The sequence below is a fragment of the Aedes albopictus genome, chromosome 1 (genome assembly GCF_035046485.1).
Source record: "Aedes albopictus strain Foshan chromosome 1, AalbF5, whole genome shotgun sequence".
Lineage (NCBI taxonomy): Eukaryota > Metazoa > Arthropoda > Insecta > Diptera > Culicidae > Aedes > Aedes albopictus.
The window spans coordinates 101589071-101608571 of NC_085136.1; the positions used below are offsets into that span (position 1 = coordinate 101589071).

The 19501-nt window shown below is 38.2% G+C and overlaps 2 protein-coding genes across 2 annotated transcripts in view; both read left to right on the forward strand.

Moving 5' to 3' along the window:
• The window catches only part of LOC109398420 (transcription factor grauzone), a 166651-nt gene that overhangs the window by 69107 nt on the left and 78043 nt on the right, over window positions 1-19501 (forward strand). The window lies entirely within an intron of this gene.
• Window positions 624-12851, forward strand: LOC134285075 (putative fatty acyl-CoA reductase CG5065). Its single transcript, XM_062845107.1, has 6 exons — window positions 624-1065; window positions 1131-1436; window positions 1496-1893; window positions 12017-12274; window positions 12341-12466; window positions 12526-12851. The coding sequence occupies exons 1-6, from the start codon at window positions 814-816 to the stop codon at window positions 12794-12796; spliced, it is 1611 nt and encodes a 536-aa protein (XP_062701091.1). The 5' UTR covers window positions 624-813; the 3' UTR covers window positions 12797-12851.

The window sequence follows — 19501 nt, forward strand, 5'->3', positions numbered from 1 at the left end:
AAGGGGTTTAAGGGGGCTTCAGAGGCTCGCAGGTGAATTTCTCGTAGGTTTCATAGGGGTTTCAAAGCCTTTCAGAGGCTCTCAGGTAAATTTTTCACAGGTTTTATAGGAATTTTAGAGGCGTTTCAGAGCGTTTCAAAGCATCTCAATGGTCTTCAGAGCGCTTTCAGGGGAATGTAGAAGCTCATTTAACTTTTCCTCTATTGCGTAAATCTCTTAGAGACAACCAAATACGTTAGTAGATCCGATGACCTATACTCAAGGAAGTTTTTGGAGATCGTCAAACTGACAATGAACTCACCACTTGATAGCACATAGCTACATGAGGCTGTGTAAGCGTAAATTTCATTCATAATGCTCAAATAGATCACTGATTGCACTTGTAGATCAGATGACCTTAACTCCCAAGTTTAATAGATCAATTTTCACCTTTAACTAATCTAAAACTGATACTTTTTGGATATTTTTCTGTAGATAATTCAATTCAATTTTGACAGTACTCTAGTACTGTCTGCTCTAGTACTTCATGATCCTCAAAATTGCGCTTGAATTAATGGAAGTTAGACAATATATGGGCTAAATTTTGTCTTTGGTCTAAATATCCCAATGGCGAACTACGTGCCCACCACTGTACACGCCCGATTTAAGCAGAAACCGATATTCGATCGCGACGCGCAATCAACCGCAACGTAGTCGCGATCGCGACTCGGTGATAGTATCCAGTGGGCTCTCGTCGCGAAAGGTTTACGGTTGAGTAAGAATTTTCCATTGCGGTTTCGTTAAGTAACGAGTGTCGTAGAATCCGGTCGCAAAATGCAAACGTTTTCAAACCACCCCACCGGACTACTTCCGGTTGAGGAAAACTACGATCCGAACAAACCGACGATCAAGGAGTTCTACAAAGGGAGGGATATCTTCATAACCGGAGGGACGGGCTTCATGGGAAAGGTTCTGATCGAGAAGTTGCTGCGATCGTGTAGCGGAGTGAATCGAATCTTCCTGTTGTTGCGCGAGAAGAAGTCCAAAACGATGGAGAATCGATTGCGGGAGATTCAGGAACTTGCGGTAGGTTGTGGAGGTGTTTCGTATGAAACAGTGGGATGAAGTATGCGATCTAACAATCCGTTTAGCTGTTCGAGGTACTCCGGAAACAAGATCCAAACGCCCTGAGCAAGATGATCCCGATCAAGGGGGACGTTTCGCAGTTGGGCTTAGGAATTTCGTCCGAGGACCGGAAGCGGATGAGTGAAGTCTCGGTGATCTTCCACGTGGCTGCCAACGTTCGGTTCGACGATACGCTGAAGGACGCCGTCATTCTGAACACCCGTGGGACTCGAGAAATGATTCACTTTGCGGAAACTCTCAAGAACCTGTGCGTAATGATGCACGTTTCGACGACCTACTCCAACCCGGACAAGTACGTGATCGAGGAGAAGGTTAGAACTCGTAGGTTGAACAGTTTTTCTAGAATTCTAATGATCCCCATAAACCTCAGATATACCCTCCGTACGCGGATTGGGAGAAAACCATCAAACTGGCCGAAACGATGGACGAACAAACGTTGGAGACCTTTGCGCCGAAGTACATGGGAATGCTACCGAACACCTACGTCTTTACCAAGTCGCTTGCCGAGCATATCATCAACGACCACAAGGACAAGCTTCCGTTGATTTTGTTCCGGCCGTCGATCGTCATCTCCAGTATGCGCGATCCGATCCCCGGTTGGATCGATAACTTCAACGGACCGGTAGGACTGCTGGTGGGTAGCGGCATTGGCATTTGCCGAACAATGTACTGCGATCCGAACAACGTGGCCGACTATACCCCGGTGGATGTCTGCATCAAAGCGATGATCGTGGCTGCGTGGAAGAAGGGCACTGCCGTGATACAGAGGTGAGTCAATACGGAGTGAAGAGTTTAGTCTGGTGAATTTCATCCGCACACATGAGGAACAACTCGGTAAGGGTTCATTTAAATATTACGTAACGCTAAGGGGGGGGGGGACGGGGTCCAGCGCTGCGTTACGCTTCATACAAAATTTCAAAATTTTCCATACAAAAGCTGTTACATGGGGGAGGGAGGGGGTCTAAAATTGGCAAATTTTGCGTTACGTAATATTTGAATGAACCCTAAAATGTAGGCTTTACAGATCTTCGGTAAAACGCTCTCCCTTAGTTCTGTAGATAAATGAGCAGCTCTAATACCGGATTTCCATCTTTGAGCCCTAGCCAATCTTAACACTGAATTTGTGAAAAACACAGTTTATTACCTGTGTAAATAGGAGATAATTGATCGCGGTTGATGAGTCGATCGCGGGATGCTGTGGGCAGAGATAATCACTGGTCTGTGAATGGGGTTATTCAGTTTAGTGTAATCTAATGTTTAGTCGTGGCTTTTTAATTGTAGATGATATCACTAAGATATGTACGCCCGGCGAGATCGATCAAGCGTGTTAATAACTCAGATTAGCGACGACAAACCTCGAAACCACGAGACAATGAGGAGTTTTACCTTTAGATAGGTAGCAGTGGAATGACTAGCATTAATCGTGTCCCACATTAACCTTTCACATGAGACGTTTTAGCTTTGGCTTCGTTTCTGTCCGAGGGTTGCGGCGTATTAACTAGCAGAAGTGGAAGCAAGCACTGTTGTAGGTGAATCATACGACATTATGTGCCCAAAATCGAACCTGTGTTCTAACTGATAAAAAAAAACTTGATGAGGAATGTGGAGCACTTAACTACGATCGTTTCCCTCTGTTTGAGAATTAACATAATGAACTTTGTAGTGTGAACGACTAGCGTGGACTGGTTGGAGAATCGATGCATTCGGTTGAATCGAAATATGAACGAATAATGAATATTTATAACACCGACGACGGTTGCTTCTTTTCTATAGCGTTCAGAACATTTTAGTGATGTTTTTCCCTATATTCGTCAATGTAGAGAAAATAAAATTTAATATTACTTGAATTATTTTGAATTGATATGTGCGTGCATTGACCGTTTTGATATGATCACCTTTGAACTAATACATCGGCGACCTGCAGTCGGCTGAACAGGGTAGGGTGTCGATTCTATTAAGCATATATAAAATTGAATTTGAGGCATTTCAGGGCGCTTGAGAAGGATTCAGAGGTTTTCAGGGGGCTCCACGGGCTCTCAAGTGAGTTTTATGGGGCTTTCAGAAGCGTGTCAAGGTATTTCAGGGCGTTCTAGAGCGTTTCACGAAGTTTTTAGGGAGCATCACAGGCTTGCTTACGAGTTTCACAGGCTCGCGCACAGGAAGCGTTTCAAGCCGATTCAATGCGTTTTTCAGGACGTTTCAGGAGGTTTCAGAGGGCTTTTAGGGAGCTTCATGGGCTCTCAGGTGACTTTCACGGAGGTTTTAGGACGGGTTTCAATGCGTTTTAAGGGAGGGGGCTTTAGGAGGCCTATATGCTCTCAGGAGAGCTTCACGGATATTTCACGGGTTCTGAGGCATTTCAAGGCGTTTCAGAAGGTATCGAAGAAGCTTTAGGGGGCTTCAGAGGTTCTCGAGTGAGTTCCACGGGCGTTGCATACGGTTTCAGAGGGCTTCTCAACGTTTCAGACTATGATGATTAACCTGGGCTTGTTAGGGGAATATCTGTAAGTAAAAAGAAAATCGTGTTAAGTACTGTTCCTTTGAATTCCAATAAGAATTTGCATCCTTTGACAGATACGTATTTCGACCTCAACTTTATTTATTTATTCTTACACTGTCTTCAGTTAAACTGTACAGACTGTTTGACTTAAATTATATGTTTAACCTAATACAAAAATACACTGCAGAATACAAACATTACATATTACACAACATTACAAAGCGTATTTCAACTGAAACATTTTCACTTGCATGGACTTAATAGGCAAATCAAGGACAAGAAACGAAACAGATATACTAATTCAAAACCTTGCATGTAAACCACTGTAAACCATAATTGCAAATTTCTCATTTTACTGAACGAATATGACGGTGCTATATGGTGAAATTTCTCAACGTTGGCGGTTTCCATGGGTCGATGTTCTTCCTACAAATGAATTTTCGAGCTTTAACTTCACGTGGCCAGGTAGTAACGTTCAGTGCGAGTTTCTTCCAGCGTCTAGGTAGCACTACCTTGAAGGAGATAAAATCCATACTTTCGCAATTTTTCCATCGAGGTACTAGTTTGGTCACATCCATACATTCGGGTTCCGGAACACAAAGAGACTGAGACACCAAACAAGTGATTTCGTTTTCGGTTGCTCGTCTGTCAATATTCGTGAGCAGCAGCGAGAACGAATCGTCTCGTTTGTGTGTAGACGAACGTGAGCATTCGGACCTACAGGCTCTCGCACTATTCAATGGTTTCGGCGAATTGATTGGTGTTGAATGTTGTTGAGGTGATACAGATGACGTAGGACGAGCAATAGAAGTAGACAGTTCAGCAATAGAGTTGAGTATAACTTCGATTTGCGATTTTAAATCTTCGATCTGAGCAATGAGTGCGTTATTATCTGCCGGTCGGACTATGGGAGATTCTGGACTACTATCTCTAGCCTTGCAATACTCGAACATACATTCATCGCATATCCAAACGATATTTTTAGTTAGCGAACATAACTGAGTCTCACTGACACCGACACATGTAGCGTGAAACTTTTTTGCGTACCTGCCTTCGCACACAGTGTATAGGCTGTGCATTGTATCAATGCCTTCGGAACACGTTTTGCACAGAGTGTCCATTGTTGAATCGTGTATATTCCGCTACTAGTTTCAATAATATCGCCTTCAAAAGCTTTAATCCGGTTATTACAATCACGAACTCAGATAACTATATGATCACACGTAGGAATACTACATAGCAAGAACAAAATGTTGATTATATTTGCAATATTTCACATAAAAATCACAGTTGAAAGACGAGGAAAAAAATACGTTGCACTTGAGCGTAGACGAACGCTCGAGATTTAAGATCGTTTTCAGTGTCGAGTCAAGTACAAGACACTGGAGACGACCTTAGGGTCTGTCCATAAACTACGTAGACTCTTAGGAGGGGACGGGGGGGTCTGGCCAAAGTCTATGCTCCATACAAATTTCGAAAATTTTGTATGAACAAAAGTCTACGAGGGGGGAGGGAGGGGGGGGGTCTGAGATGGCCGAAAAAAAGTCTACGTAGTTTATGGACAGCGCCTTACAGTTGAAGTCGAAATACGTATCTGTCAAAGGATGTAAATTTAATTGGAATTCAAAGTAACAGTACTGAACACGATTTTCTTTTTAGTTTCCGACTAGTTACGCTTGTACACACTTAATTTGGAATGACAAAGCTTATTTAATTGGCCACCACTGCATTGTCAGCACCAAGATGTTTATAAGGAAGGTGTTAGCGTATAAGCAGTAAGTGGATGCGGGGAGTGCGGCATACTGCGGGGGGATGGAGGTGACAGCCGGCCAGTTTGTTTATGCTGCAGAACGCTACAGAAGCGTTGCTGCGCCGCATCGGCAACAACATTCTCAACACGGATAACCAATGTTGACATATTTTCATGGCACTCATAAAATGAAATGAAAATATTGCCCCAGGTTTAAAATTTGCTCGTGCCCCCGCATTTTGTTAATTATGAATACAATGATGATTTCTTAACCAAAAGAGAATGCTTTGCCGAAAATATTGCAAAATATTTGCTTGAGTGGGTGTACGAGCTAATTTGCAATCCGTGTGCAACGAAACACTCGATGAGTGTCATGCAGTTTGTCCGATTTTAGTGCTGAGAAAGTTACGCGTGCATGGTTTCTGTGGGGTTGCTACGTTGCTAGGGCTGAAAGTTTTTGTTTGTCATCTCACTAGTGAAAAAAATTGAATACAAACTTGCCAGCTGTCGTTGGGTTTTGCAATATGGCGTATGGTGGAATCTGACATATTGGATTACCTTCCTTTTACTTACCTTGGTCAGCACCACGCTAATCTCCCTCGTTTGTCGGGTGAAGATCACTGCGTCCAGATTTTAGAACTATTGTGATATACCCTTTTGCTGTGAGATACATAAGCTGTTTCAGTGACATGTTTGTCACTGAGATACCTTAATATCGACTGAGCTCAAGACCATCTATTATTGATGAATAGAGATCCTAAGTTAAAGTTTATGTGATTGCTTCGATCTTTTGTAGATGGTATCTGCAGGGGCAGTGTCCAGTTATTAGACCGGTGTAGATGTTGAGAACCCTTATGTTGAGACCTAATAGTTGTTGGGTTTTCTTGGGGTTTATCGTTACGAGCCTTTTGGATTGGCTGGTATGAGGAAGTGCATTCCAGTTTGATACGATTTGACAGATCATATATTTGTTCAGTGCCATTTTTACAGGGCAGTCTGAGATCCCGCAGAAGGGCTCAAGGCCATGAACCTTCCATTAGATCCATTCCTGGCTAGCTCATCAGCAATATCGTTTCCCTCTAGACCCGTATGTTCTGAGATCCAATATAGGTAGACTCGATTGCGTATGGATAAGTATTTCAAAGTCAGAATGCATTCCCACACTAGTTTTGAAGCAAGCATCACATTTTGAAATTTTTAACTTTTTGAAAAAAAAATGCTAGTAAAAATCATAGTAATTTTAGCTATTTTGCCCAAATTACCATTTAAAAAGCAAAACAAATTGTAGTATTGGTATCATCAGACGCAGGCTACTTTGATTGACACGTGTGAAATATGATAAGTGATAAATTTGCAAATAACATTCAAAATAAGGACTGTATCGTTAATTATGAGTACACCTTTGAGGCTCTGTATTAAAAAGACTATGTCTTATTTTGTTAACTGCTTTGTGTCTATGTGTTGCTGACGTTGTAAACAAACGATAACCTTCATTAAAAGTTAAAGTTTTTCCTCAAGTGGAACAATGCGAGGGTTTACGGAGGAGAAGCGAAAATCGATTGTGACCAGGCACTGCAAGGAAAAATGATCATCGCTAAGAAAATTAGCAAAAATTGAATGTGTTAGGGTTTTTTTTTGTCCAAAATGCTATCAAACGATTCGGTATGCATAACACACTGAAAGACTTACCCGGATGCGGCAAAAAACAGGTGCGTCCAAGTCAAATTTGGACAGCAAAACTTGCAAAATCGTTGAAGGAAAATAGGAGGTATCCATTAGAGATTAAGCAAAAAAGTGTGAAACGACTGTTGGTATGGTTCAACGCGCCAAGGAGCGTAATTCCCCGAAGACCTACCCAAAACAGAAATGTTCAAAACGCAGTCAAATTCTGGCGGATTATGTGAAAACTCAGGCTTGGAAGCTGTACGACGATGTTTTGAGCAAAAATTGCATGTGTATATTCATGGATGATGAAACGTATGTCAAATTGGACTACAAGGTATTTCCAGGGGCACGGATTTTCACTGTTAAGCATGGCACGGATGTTACGAATTAGGAGAAATCGATTTTTTGCGAAAAAAATGGGAAAATGTGTTGGTTAGGCAAGCAATTTGTCAATGTGGTATGAAATCGTCACCTTTCTTCACCGTCCCAGGTATGAACGTCGAAATATACCGGAAGGAATGTCTCCAGAAACATATTCTGCCACTCATCTGAAAGCACAAAGGTCCTACATTACTTTGGCCGGATTTGGCATGTTCAATTTGTGGAAAAGGCAATTAATCCTCTAAATTGTCCCGTAAATAAGGCCCATTGAGAAATAGTTAACTTTGATGAAAGGGAAACTACGGAAAAAGGATAGAGGAGCAGAGGACGTCATAAAATTCAAGAAAAACTGGGTCAACGTATGCAAAACCATCGTCGGAACGGTTGTCCAAAACCTTATGAAGCACGCCAAGAAGAAAGTGCGAGAGGTGGCAAGATCCACGAAAAATTAAATATAGAATCATGTCATGGGCTTTTCTGATGGTCAATGAACAATGTAATTGAATTTAATTTACAAAATAAATAAAACATTTTGAAATACAGCAATTTTAAGGTGTACTCATAATTAACGATACAGTCCTTAGTAAGCCACACAATTTTGGTGTCTCCGGCGACTTTACTTATTTTTGCACGCTCTACAGCTTTGCAGAAGACGAGAAACCTCTAGGACGTAAAACAAAAAAGTTATTTCGCACCGCCACCTATGCGCAGTGCTGAAAAATTCATTTCGTCATATCTAAATTCAATCACCTACAGCTCATTTTAGAAGCTGAACCTGAGAATATGGTATATGAAAAACTTGTGCGGCTAGACCGGTTCTGCAAGAAAGTCACGGAAAAACAACTACTTTTCGAATATATAAGGTAAATGTCACGGACTAACTTCGAAAAATCCCAATGATATTCACGATGAATATCATTTGGCATTTTTCAAAGGTAGTCCGTGACATTAGCATCAAATATTCGAAAAATAGTGGTTTTTCCGTGACTTTCTTGCAGAACTGGTCTAGCCGCACAAGTTTTTCATATACCATATGCTCAGATTCAGCTTCTGAAATGAGCTGTAGGTGGTTGAATTTAGATATGACGAAATGAAATTTTCAGCACTGCCAATGCGGCAAAATTATCAACTAACTTTTATCACCACATAAACGTACAAGTAAAATAAATACAAGTCTGTAAGGAACCAGATCAAAAAAAAAATCATTACCAAAACGTTAGCAGGGGTTCTTAAACTTTTTCAGCTTGCGACCCAGTTTCTATTGCCAAAATATGATGAAATTTGGCGACCCATCAGTAAGTATTTTACACACGTCTTTCTAGGAAATTGACTGTCCTTTCCAATAAATGCATTTTATCGCTTTCATAGGTTCTGATGAAATTACGCTACGTTGCATCTAATGTTACACACAAGGATGGGAGCATTCATTTGAAATCATTTACATTCACTTGCGAATAACACGCTTCAGAAACATAGTAGCAAAATCTAATGTATGGAGCACTTTTTCACTTTTGATTTACCTGAAACTTTGTAGAACAATGTACTAGCGTAGCGTCAATAATAAAGTCAACAGAAGGCAGCAAACGCAACTATCCACGGCGTGAATGTAATTTATATTCACCGCGGCGCGTGGAGAGTTGCCTTCACAAATCTTTCACAAATTTGGTATGCGTATGCGACCCTAATGCTATTCGGCGAACTTTCAGATAAAACTACAAGGTTCAATTCATCCATACATAGTTTTTTTGATAGAAAGCTTCTGAACTGAAATCTTATCAAGAGAATGTAACTCTTTGCAAATGAATGATCCCATCCCTGGTTACACATTTTTATGTTTTCTTTTCACAGTGTAACTTCTTGTTTATTTTTAAGTCAAAATGAGGTTAAAGCGCCCTTGTAATCAGTTTCAGTACATTCTTTATCTTATTATCTTATCTAACGTTTGCAAGTATCTAATAACCAGTCTGGTTTCATGTAACATCGCCAAGTTTTAGAAACAAAGAAAACATAGAACTTCTACAAAGTCTTTCAAGATATATCACTATACATAGTGTAATTTTTTTGTTTTTACAGAACTTTAAAAAAATCATTTACTAAACAAAAGAATTTGGGAGCCGTTCAGTCTCAACAAATGGCTAAATTTGACTGCGTTAAGAAACTTAGCTCAAACTTCTTGTAAAATTGTTGATTTTTGTATTTTTTTAAAGAAATAATCAAAGTATGGGTTGAAATGAGCTGAACTATACAGTTTATATTATGGGTTAAACCTTAATCCTCTCTAAAATATCTTTCCGGCTTTTTGTCGAAGTTGATGATGATGATGATGGTTCCGCCACATACTCCTACAAAGGTTTGAGCTAGACGATATATCTTTAAGATAATTATTATTTATGATCAATGAAATCAGATTTGCAAACTAAATACGGTCTGATTCTTTTTACAAATATAAACATCATTATAATTCATCATACTATACAGCAAAAACATAAATATCAAAATATTGCTGCTCTCAACTACAGATGTTTGCAAGCGTTACTAGTGATCGTGAAAGATCAGAAAATCATGCGAGGATTGATAACGTTCGCGCGATGTCAAAACAGTCGGCAAATCTCAAGAAATTCCCGACTTTCAACTAGACAACTCACTACTAATCTACAGAATCCTTCAACAGCACAAATATTTCTTATGTTAAATAAATACAAAAATATCATTTATAAACAAGGCAACTTATTATATCAAGCTGAAGGCTGCTTTGTGCATTATTACATACCAACTATTGAGCTTTACCTTTAGTAGAATAGTATAAGATTCCAATACATTAAACACTTCATGAAAATATGTATGTTTAGTATGTGGAAAGTTATGTCGAATTTTGAGAAATGGGTTTGAATTGATGTTTTAAGAAAACCGCTGCAGTTAGACAATGAAGAACATTTTGATTAATGTTAGTTATAGAAAGTTATGCAAAAACCTGATAATGATTTTATTGAAAAATAAAAAAGATATCGCACAAGCAAGTTGTCCGTTTTATAAATTGAACAGTACTTACCAAAATTTTCGATAAAAATATTACACATAACGTTTTTCTCAACAATTCACGGATATCCACTACACCTAAAATCCTACACGGGATCTGCAATGTAATTAAAAAAAAAAACTTCGCTTCAATATCAGAAGAAATCTAATTTGAGTTGATGCCTCTGGGAATCGTTTTGACCGTGGTGGACGAAGCAATTTATTTTTAAAAAAGTGCACTGCGAGACACAAGGCCTGAAAACCCTTTCTCTATAGTTTATAACCTCTATTGCTGAAATACATGAGAAATATTCAAACAAATAGGGCTAATTGCCAATTGGGGTAAAACAGCTATATCTCAGTTTCGAGAGCCGATGGTGATGATCTAGAGACCTTGTATTAGTACCCAAGCAATTTTTGTATGGCTCATATCGATAACGTTCCGCTCCGAGCAATTATATTACATGTGAACGTTTCAAAGGAATAATGGAAATCGTGGCTTTAGTGCCATTAGACTGTGTGTCGTAATGCCAAGTATTTGTCATTGTAGTCCGACATTCATCCAAGGTTGTCATTATTCACGTTATGTTGGCCTTTTGTCGGGCTTGTTTGGCCAAATATTTGTCATGTGTGTAATGGATGGGACCTTTTTCTCTCTGTGGCATTTGCTTGCAGCAAGATTTTGTTGTTCAACTGTTTGCAACTTCCGAAGAAGCCATAGTATGGAATCACGAACAAAATCCTGGAGAAATTCCAGAACGAATTTCCAAAGATATCTTTTATGAAATTCCCGGAGAAATCCTTAGAAATTTTTCAGCATGGAGAAATAAACAGAATTCTTGCAGGGATTTCCTTGGGCATCTTGTAGAATTCACTACAGGAGAAATTTTCAGAAGAATCCTTGTTGGGAGTCTCGGAGGAAGGGATTCTTTATTTGGCCTGAGTTTTGTGATATGTATCTTACCAATCTGGTGCCATAAAATTACTTTGTACACTAGCGCCAAGTGGCGGTGAAATTTGGAATTACAAAATCCATGACCTGGAAGTACTCGTAGTTCTGTATTTCATTTTAGTGCGAATAGCAATCAGCACTATGCAATGAGTAAAACACTCGACCAAAAGTCCCAATTCCAATGCTTTTTTAAGACTTTCTGAGAACCGTCCTAAAACTAATGTTGTGGAGCGGACCTGGTGCGATGGCTAGAACACTTGACTATCACGCCGAGGACCTGGGATCGAATCCCACTCCCGACAAACTCGCAAGATGTGAGTTCTTCCTTCGGAAGGGAAGTAAAGCGTTTTTCCCGTCCCGAGATGAACTAGCCTAGGGCTAAATGTTCGATCTCAATAATACAGATAGAAAAAAAAAACTAATGAATGTTATTTAATTTTGGCTTTATAACGATTCCAAGGACCTATTTCAAAGAAACTGTTTGATTTTTTACATTACTAATATACTTTTTTTCCAGAGTCTGGCTCTGCCTTAGTTATTCGGGGTTATTTGTAGCTTGTCGAGCTCAAATTGAGAAGCTTGAAGTTGGTCATTCTTCTATTTTCTTTAATCTATTCACTCTCTACAGAACTCCAATCTCGCCGGAATCTCCACAGCTCCCGGTGTACAACTGTTGCATCTCGAACCTTCGCAACTGTACCATGTCGCAGATCGTCGAGATGGGCAAGGTGCTCTCCAACGACATCCCGCTGGATCGGTGCGTTTGGGCTCCGGGCGGTGGCATCACACAAATCAAACTCCTGAACACGATCCGGGTGGTACTGTACCACATCATGCCAGCCATACTGCTGGATGTGCTGCTACGAGCCACCGGTCAGAAGCCATTGTAAGTTGACGGAGTGATTTTGTTTGAAACTGAATACCACGTCCTGAGTATCGGTATTTCTTTCAGCGTGGCTAAGCTTCAGCGGAAAATCTACAACGCCAACGTTGCACTGGAGTACTTTATTCATAACAACTGGGACTTTAGGAACGATAACTTTATACATTTGGCTTCGGAAATAAAACCGGAGGATAAGTATGCCAAGATTCAATTCTGTTACTCTCATCATCTAAATTTTGGCCTTCCATTTACAGCAAGGACTTCTACTACCGAGACTTCATCGAATTCGACATAACGTTGTACTTTAGAAATTGTATCCTCGGCGCCCGTCGCTATCTGCTGCACGAGAAGGACGAGAACCTCCCGAGGGCTTTGAAGCACTATCGGCGCATGAAAATCTTGGACAAAGTGTGCAAGCTGCTGATTGTGACCGGATTCCTGTATCTGGTTCTGATCAAGTCGGATCTCCTAGGATTGTCCCTTTACATGGCCTCCTACAAGACCGAGTACGATCTACAGCGGTGAAGTGAATCGGAATAATTCCTACTTGATGTTGCAAATAAATGTGTACCTTAACCTATGTTTATTAGAACACAGTTGAATCGAGAAAGCATGGAATCCCTAATGTCGTATACCTAGTTTCATAATCAAACAAAAGGTCTGCAATAGAGAGCATCTCTTTGGTTTGCCCTTCTTTCGTTAATATCGCCCTTAATAATTAAAATTCTGGTTTGATACGTATTGAAGAAGCTATCGAAAACTTCACCTTACTTTGTACAATAATCATTAAGCCGTATCTTGCATGAGATAAAATTTTACGCTTAACGTATTACATACCTACATAGTTCTAGATTAGTGCTATTTATGGGACAGTACTTTTGAAGAGAATATCTTGATAGTTACACAATAGTTCAACAGACCGGTCCACATAGGGTATTTTAGCCAATAGTGGACCCCTACCCAATGTTGGACCCCCTTATATTGTTCTTAATTTTCTTGCTTAAATCTGTTTTTACCGGTGAACTTCCATCGGGAGCTTAGGATTGTTTCCTAAGCGAACCATTGCTCAAGTGGAGTAAGTGGGGACCCGGCAGTCGGCCGTGTTGGGCCTTTTCAGCAATTCCACACATCCGGTAGCAACTCTGTATATAAGCAATATGTCCTAAGCACTGTTTGCAGTTCATAAGGAATTTCTCAGCCTATCTTGATGCATGGGAATTCCTTACCTGAATCGCTCAAGAAGACGATTTTCTTTGATCGCAGTACGCAGTTGCGAAGAAATGACAGTTCAAATGGCAGTCTCTATACGAAGTTTCTGCCAGGAATCGCTCAAGAACTTTCTTGGCTCAAGAACTCCCTTGGCTATGTTTTTACTTTATCGGATACATGGTTTTAGAAAAAAATCGAGCTTGTTATGAGGGAAATGCAAAAAAGTGTGTTTTCCCATATAAAACCCCATACAAACTTCAAACGCGATGCGCAAAACGTAGACACAACTGATCGTGCCCTAATTTTGCACACTTATTTGGGTCCTGAAATGAGATCAAAAAAGCTCTGATCTGATGGGATACCATTGAATTTTTCATTCTTCCATATAAACGATGACCCACTCTAATATCTATGTGTTTGCTTCGTGCGGAATATCCCATTTCTTTCTCAGCCAGATCTATAGCGCTTTTGTTATCACAACTTACAGGAATGGACATCGTAACTCCAGTCAGTTCATTGATGAAACCGCGCCACCAGGGGCCTTTAGCATAATGAAAATTTTACTAATAATATTAGTCTTGTAGCTTGTAACTTATAATTTTCTGTTGCATAAAAATACTACAAGTACAAGTTACAAGTCCAATACTACAAGTCGGTTGGACTAATATTATTAGTAGAATTTACAAGTGTATGGTGCATAAACAAACTACAAGTATAAAATATTAGCTATGACTTGTACTTTTGATCACAAGTCTCAAAGGTCTTGTAAAATAATTTACAAGTTAGGTTTAAAGTATTGCAGAAGTCATATTTAGTTTTGAAAATATCGATTTACCATTTTGATGAACTCAAAAGATATTATTTATCTAACATGTCAACCTTAATTCCAGTTTTCGACGATTAAATTTGGCAGTATGTATTCGAAACTCATTGAAGAGAAAATTGCGTTGATGTACACTTTGTATCCAAAATATAATTTCTGCTGAGTCTCTCAAGTTCTCCAAAGTTTCTACAATACCCATCTTTGATATAGGTGCTTGGTAAAGTATATACAGGGGATAGACAAAATGATCGGGACAGGCAAAATTTTCACTTTCCAAAAAATGTTCATCTAGCTGTAACTTTTTGAAAAGTGCATCGAATATTCTCAAATTTTTACTGTAAGTTCTTCAACTAATTGTGTATCAGTGGACAAAATTTGGAAAATATCGGACAATTTTTCACGAGGTTATAAAGATTAAAGAGAAAAAGATAAAATTATCCGATAGCCAACTTTGAGCAGTTATACCTCCGGATTCAATGAACCGATTGCAATGAAATTTTGACCATTCATGACTTATATAATGAACTCTGAAAACATTTGACTTAACTTGAATTTTTTGACAAGCGAAAAAGTTATAGCGATTTTATTTTTTCACGATTTTTTAGTAAATTGTTCTATTTTTAATATGCATCCCATTACTTTTTCAATTTATTGTCGGCTATGTTGTTACTTTCCTTCAAAACGCATTTATATATAAGTCAATTAGAGCGAAACTAAATGAACTATAATTTGCATCTTGAATTTTGAAACGATGTTGATGTTTTGGATAATTTGGTGTTTTATTAGAAAAATAATCTAACCGTTATAATTTTCTTCCGTGTTAATAATATTAAGTTAAGTCAATGGATTTTCATAGCTCATTATATAAGTCATTAATGGTCAAAATCTCATTACATTCGGTTAATTGAATCCGGAGATATAACAGCTCAAAGTTGCCTGTCGGATAATTTTACCATTTTCAAAAATCTTTATAACTTCGTAAAGAATTGTCCGATCTTTTCCAAATTTTGTCCACTGATACACAACTAGTTGAAGAACTTACAGTAAAATTTTGAGAATATTTGATGCACTTTTCGAAAAGTTACAGCTAATTGAACATTTTTTGGAAAGTGAAAATTTTGCCTGTCCCGATCATTTTGTCTATCCCCTGTATTATGGTCACTGCATAAGCACAGGTAAAGTTGCAGATGCGAAATAAATTTGAATCAATTGCTTGTATTGCGCATCATTAAGCTAATCAAGAGCTACAATATACATAAACTAACTCGAATCGAGCTGCGACATATAAAAGTAGATAAAAGCTCAATTTTTGCATCCCAGATCACTTCGGGTTTTAACAAGAAGCATAATACATGTTGCTAAATCTTTATACATTGTTTTTCAACCAGTACTATTAAATCTTTGGGACATTTTACTAAAAATCTAGGTACTTGCAGTGCCATACTTCGTAAAAAAATATTTCGTCAGAGCGGCCGAAAATTATCAAAACAGCATATGCTTTTTTTTTCATCTATCGTATAAAGAATGCAAAACTTCGGAATAAATGAAGTTATTTCCGGATATTGCTGCCAAGGGCTGAAAGTCTCTCTAATAAAGACAAATCAATCAATCAATCCGGATATTACGCGAAAAATGCAGAATATAAACAAACATCAACTGCCATTTCAAATTAATAGTGAACTGTCGGATGAATTTTGACAGGTAAATGAACCAAAACAACTTGTATTTTCATGGTCACTAATATTACAAGTGCTAATAATATTAGTGGAAAATTGAGCCTTTATGCAACACAAATTATTAGCACTTGTAATATTAGTACTTGTAACTTGTAACTTGTAGCTAATATTATTAGCCCGATTATGCTACAGGGCCCAGATAGCTTCCTGTGTCGTAGCTGAAGAGCCATATACTCCGCCTCCGTAGTTCATAATGCTACCGTAGGTTGCCGGCGGGAACTCCAAATTACTGCTCCACCGTTCTGAACAAATCCCGAGCAGAGTTTAACAACAAAATGATAGCAAATCGAAAACTCAATTTGTATTCAGCAGCAAATTGATATCACATTTTGATATCAGATTATCTTGACTAAATTTGATTACAAATTTAGATTTCGTTTTGCTGTCACTTCAAACTATTATAAAAAATAAGTTGTTAAGGTATTTCAAAACTTCTTAGCCAACCTTGTGAAATAACTCTAAGAATATACTGTTAGTGTAATTATCTAATGGCATTTAGAATTCCATATCAATCGAAAAACCCCTATATTTATCGATTTTCCCATTTTTTTTTACTGATAGCAAAAACAGTTATCAATTTGCTATCACTGATAGCAGGATTTGCTTTCAACTTGCTGTTACGGGAACATTTTTATGCTCTCATTTTTTTATTTTTTAACCGTTAAAACGACCAAAACGACAACAACCTGAATTATCATAATTTGCAATATCACAACATCAAAATTTGTTTTCAATTTGCTGTCAGACTTTGCTCGGGACGTACCCACTGGTTGATCGTCTCGAGTCCACGTCGTTTCCCCAATCAGTATCTGTGAACGCCTCGAATTGGTTACCAGATTTCTTGGAATAAACAAGTTTCATCTTTTTGGATCCTTTCAAATAGCGTAAAATTCGTTCGGCTGCTATCCAGTGTACTTCTCCAGGATTAGAACAAAAACTGCTTACAGAACTAACGGCAAAACAAATGTCCGGTCTTATGCATTGGGCCAAGAACTGCAAACTACCCATTGTCGGAAAGGAACTCGCCTCATCAATTCTCGCTGAGGAATTCCACGGAGTCATGTCAGTCGATCCTGAGCGACCATTTCAAAAATATCTGAAACTTTGCACAGTTTTTCAATTTCATATAAATCGCCATTTTTTGATATTAAACCTTCATATTCACTCACGACTAACTTTTCAAAAGGGTGTATGCGAAAATAGTTCTAAAATATTCTAAAAGCTGTACAGCAAAAACGGATTGTTCGATTGTTATAAATTTTTCAGCAAAGTTAGATAACTAAATGATGATTCCTTAGAAAATATACACTGTAAAAAATTTCTTTTTCTACTTTGAAAAAATATGATATTTGTCACAAAAACTCAAATATCTCAAAACCCTATCTTTTTACCAACTTCAATTTTTTAGGGGAAATGGCCCATTATATCAGCTATCTACCATAAAATTTTGGTGATGGTAAACTGATAAACAAAAAAGTTATGACATTTCAAACATTTCACAATTTTTACATTTAGTAACAAAAAAAAAATTTTTTCTGTGTAAATTATTTCGAGAATTATATTTTGATGCTGATTTTATTGTAAAGGCTACCGCCTGAATTAAACAAGTTGTTTTCATGATACTTTAGTTTGATTATTCGTAATTACTATAGTATCTATTTGAAACTTAGACGCGATCCAGTGTTGTGATCAAAAATATTGAGATTGTCATACTTTTTATTGTACGTGACTGGTGAAAAAATCCCTTGATAGTGTTGAAAAGCTGTTGATTATAAGAAAAATGGAATTGAATTTATTTTTAAGACAAAAGCTGTATAATAAAAGTTTTTTTATACGCGTATACGTCTAGTTTATCCGCAAAAAAAATCCCTCTTACACACTTATTTCTGAATTGCCTGTTCGGTACTTTTTTGACGAGATTATAACAGCAGTACGATCTCGGTAGTTTCGGTAATCGATTTTACTGAGGCTCAGTAAAACAACTGTCAAAATCGTATGGAAAAGGTAAACACTGCATTTTTGCTGAACGAGTTCGGTGCTCAGCAGTTTTAATCTCGTCAAAAAATTACCGAACTCGGTCACGGCGTGTGTATGGGAAAGGTTTATAACAAAAAATTGGGCATCGCCAAATTTTTCGCTATTCAAAAATAGAGACTTCCAGCTTTCATTTGCACGGTCCCTCAAAAAAATCCACCGAGGGATCTCGAACAACTTTTTCAGAATACTGTTTTTCCCCATACAAAATGAACGGTTCCAAATTAATCCCTATTTCTACTAAACAAACATACCCAATTTTTGTATGAAAAAGTTCCCCCGATGGAATATTTCGATGTTGGGCTTGAATGAAAGCTAGTAGCGTCAACTTTCACGTAACGTAAAAATTAGCGATGCCTATTTTTTTGTAATAAATTTCTTATACCAGACACACCGTGCGGTAATCAAAATTAAGTGTGTAGAGAACAGACTTTATGATCGGAAGAATGCGAGTAACTTCAACAACAACAAATGCATAAGAGGTACATACCACAGACAAACAGACGAAACGCCTAGAACAACTTTAGTGAAAATTCATCGCCCAGTTCACACTATCACCACCTGGTGGAAATGTTTCACGAAACACTGCGTTGTGCAATATCGTCATCAGAAGGCGCTAGTGTGAAACGTCAAACGCAAAGAAAAACGATGGGCGCTCTTCTTGTTATGAAAGCCACAACCAAGATTCAAAATGATCGTTGAAGGCGTGGTCAATGAAAATTTCGCCAGTGTTACGTTTGTTTGTCTGTATACATACCTGACAATGCTCACGAAAAAAACAAAAAAATACTACCGCTATGAATATTAAAAATTGTATAGTATTTTTTTTCTTCAGCCACCAACACCAAACAAGTAAGTTAAAATTAATAAGTGATTTTGTTTATTATAATCTAACGAACAAGATGAACAGTCGCTTTCTCAAAGGTCTTCAACTCAACGATCTCTTGTAGACCGTTTGATGAAAAAAAAAATGTTCAAATGAGTTACGAAATCTCACCGAAAGCACCATAGATAAACTGAAAGAGACTGGTTATGCCCAAATGTCCACATTGTGTACAAAATTACGCATTTGCACGTCCTGCCGTCTAGAATTTGACAAACGAGCCATCTGTATATCATCGGTAAAGCAGGGCGCAGGAAGTTCGAAAACGACAACAACTGAGAAATTGCCATCAGCGACATCTGTTTAAACAATTTAATTACGCCCCTTTTCAAAAATGCCCTGTAATATTCTTCAACATCTATACCCATTTCAATATTTTTAACGTTGCAAAACACGCTTTCAACATTCATCTTGAAGAAGAGGGAAAACACTTGTCCTCAAATGTAACAGCAAATTAATGAATAAACGACTAATGCGCGGAGGGCGTGATAAAATCGGAACATTACGGTACATAGTATATTATATTATATGTATATATAATATAT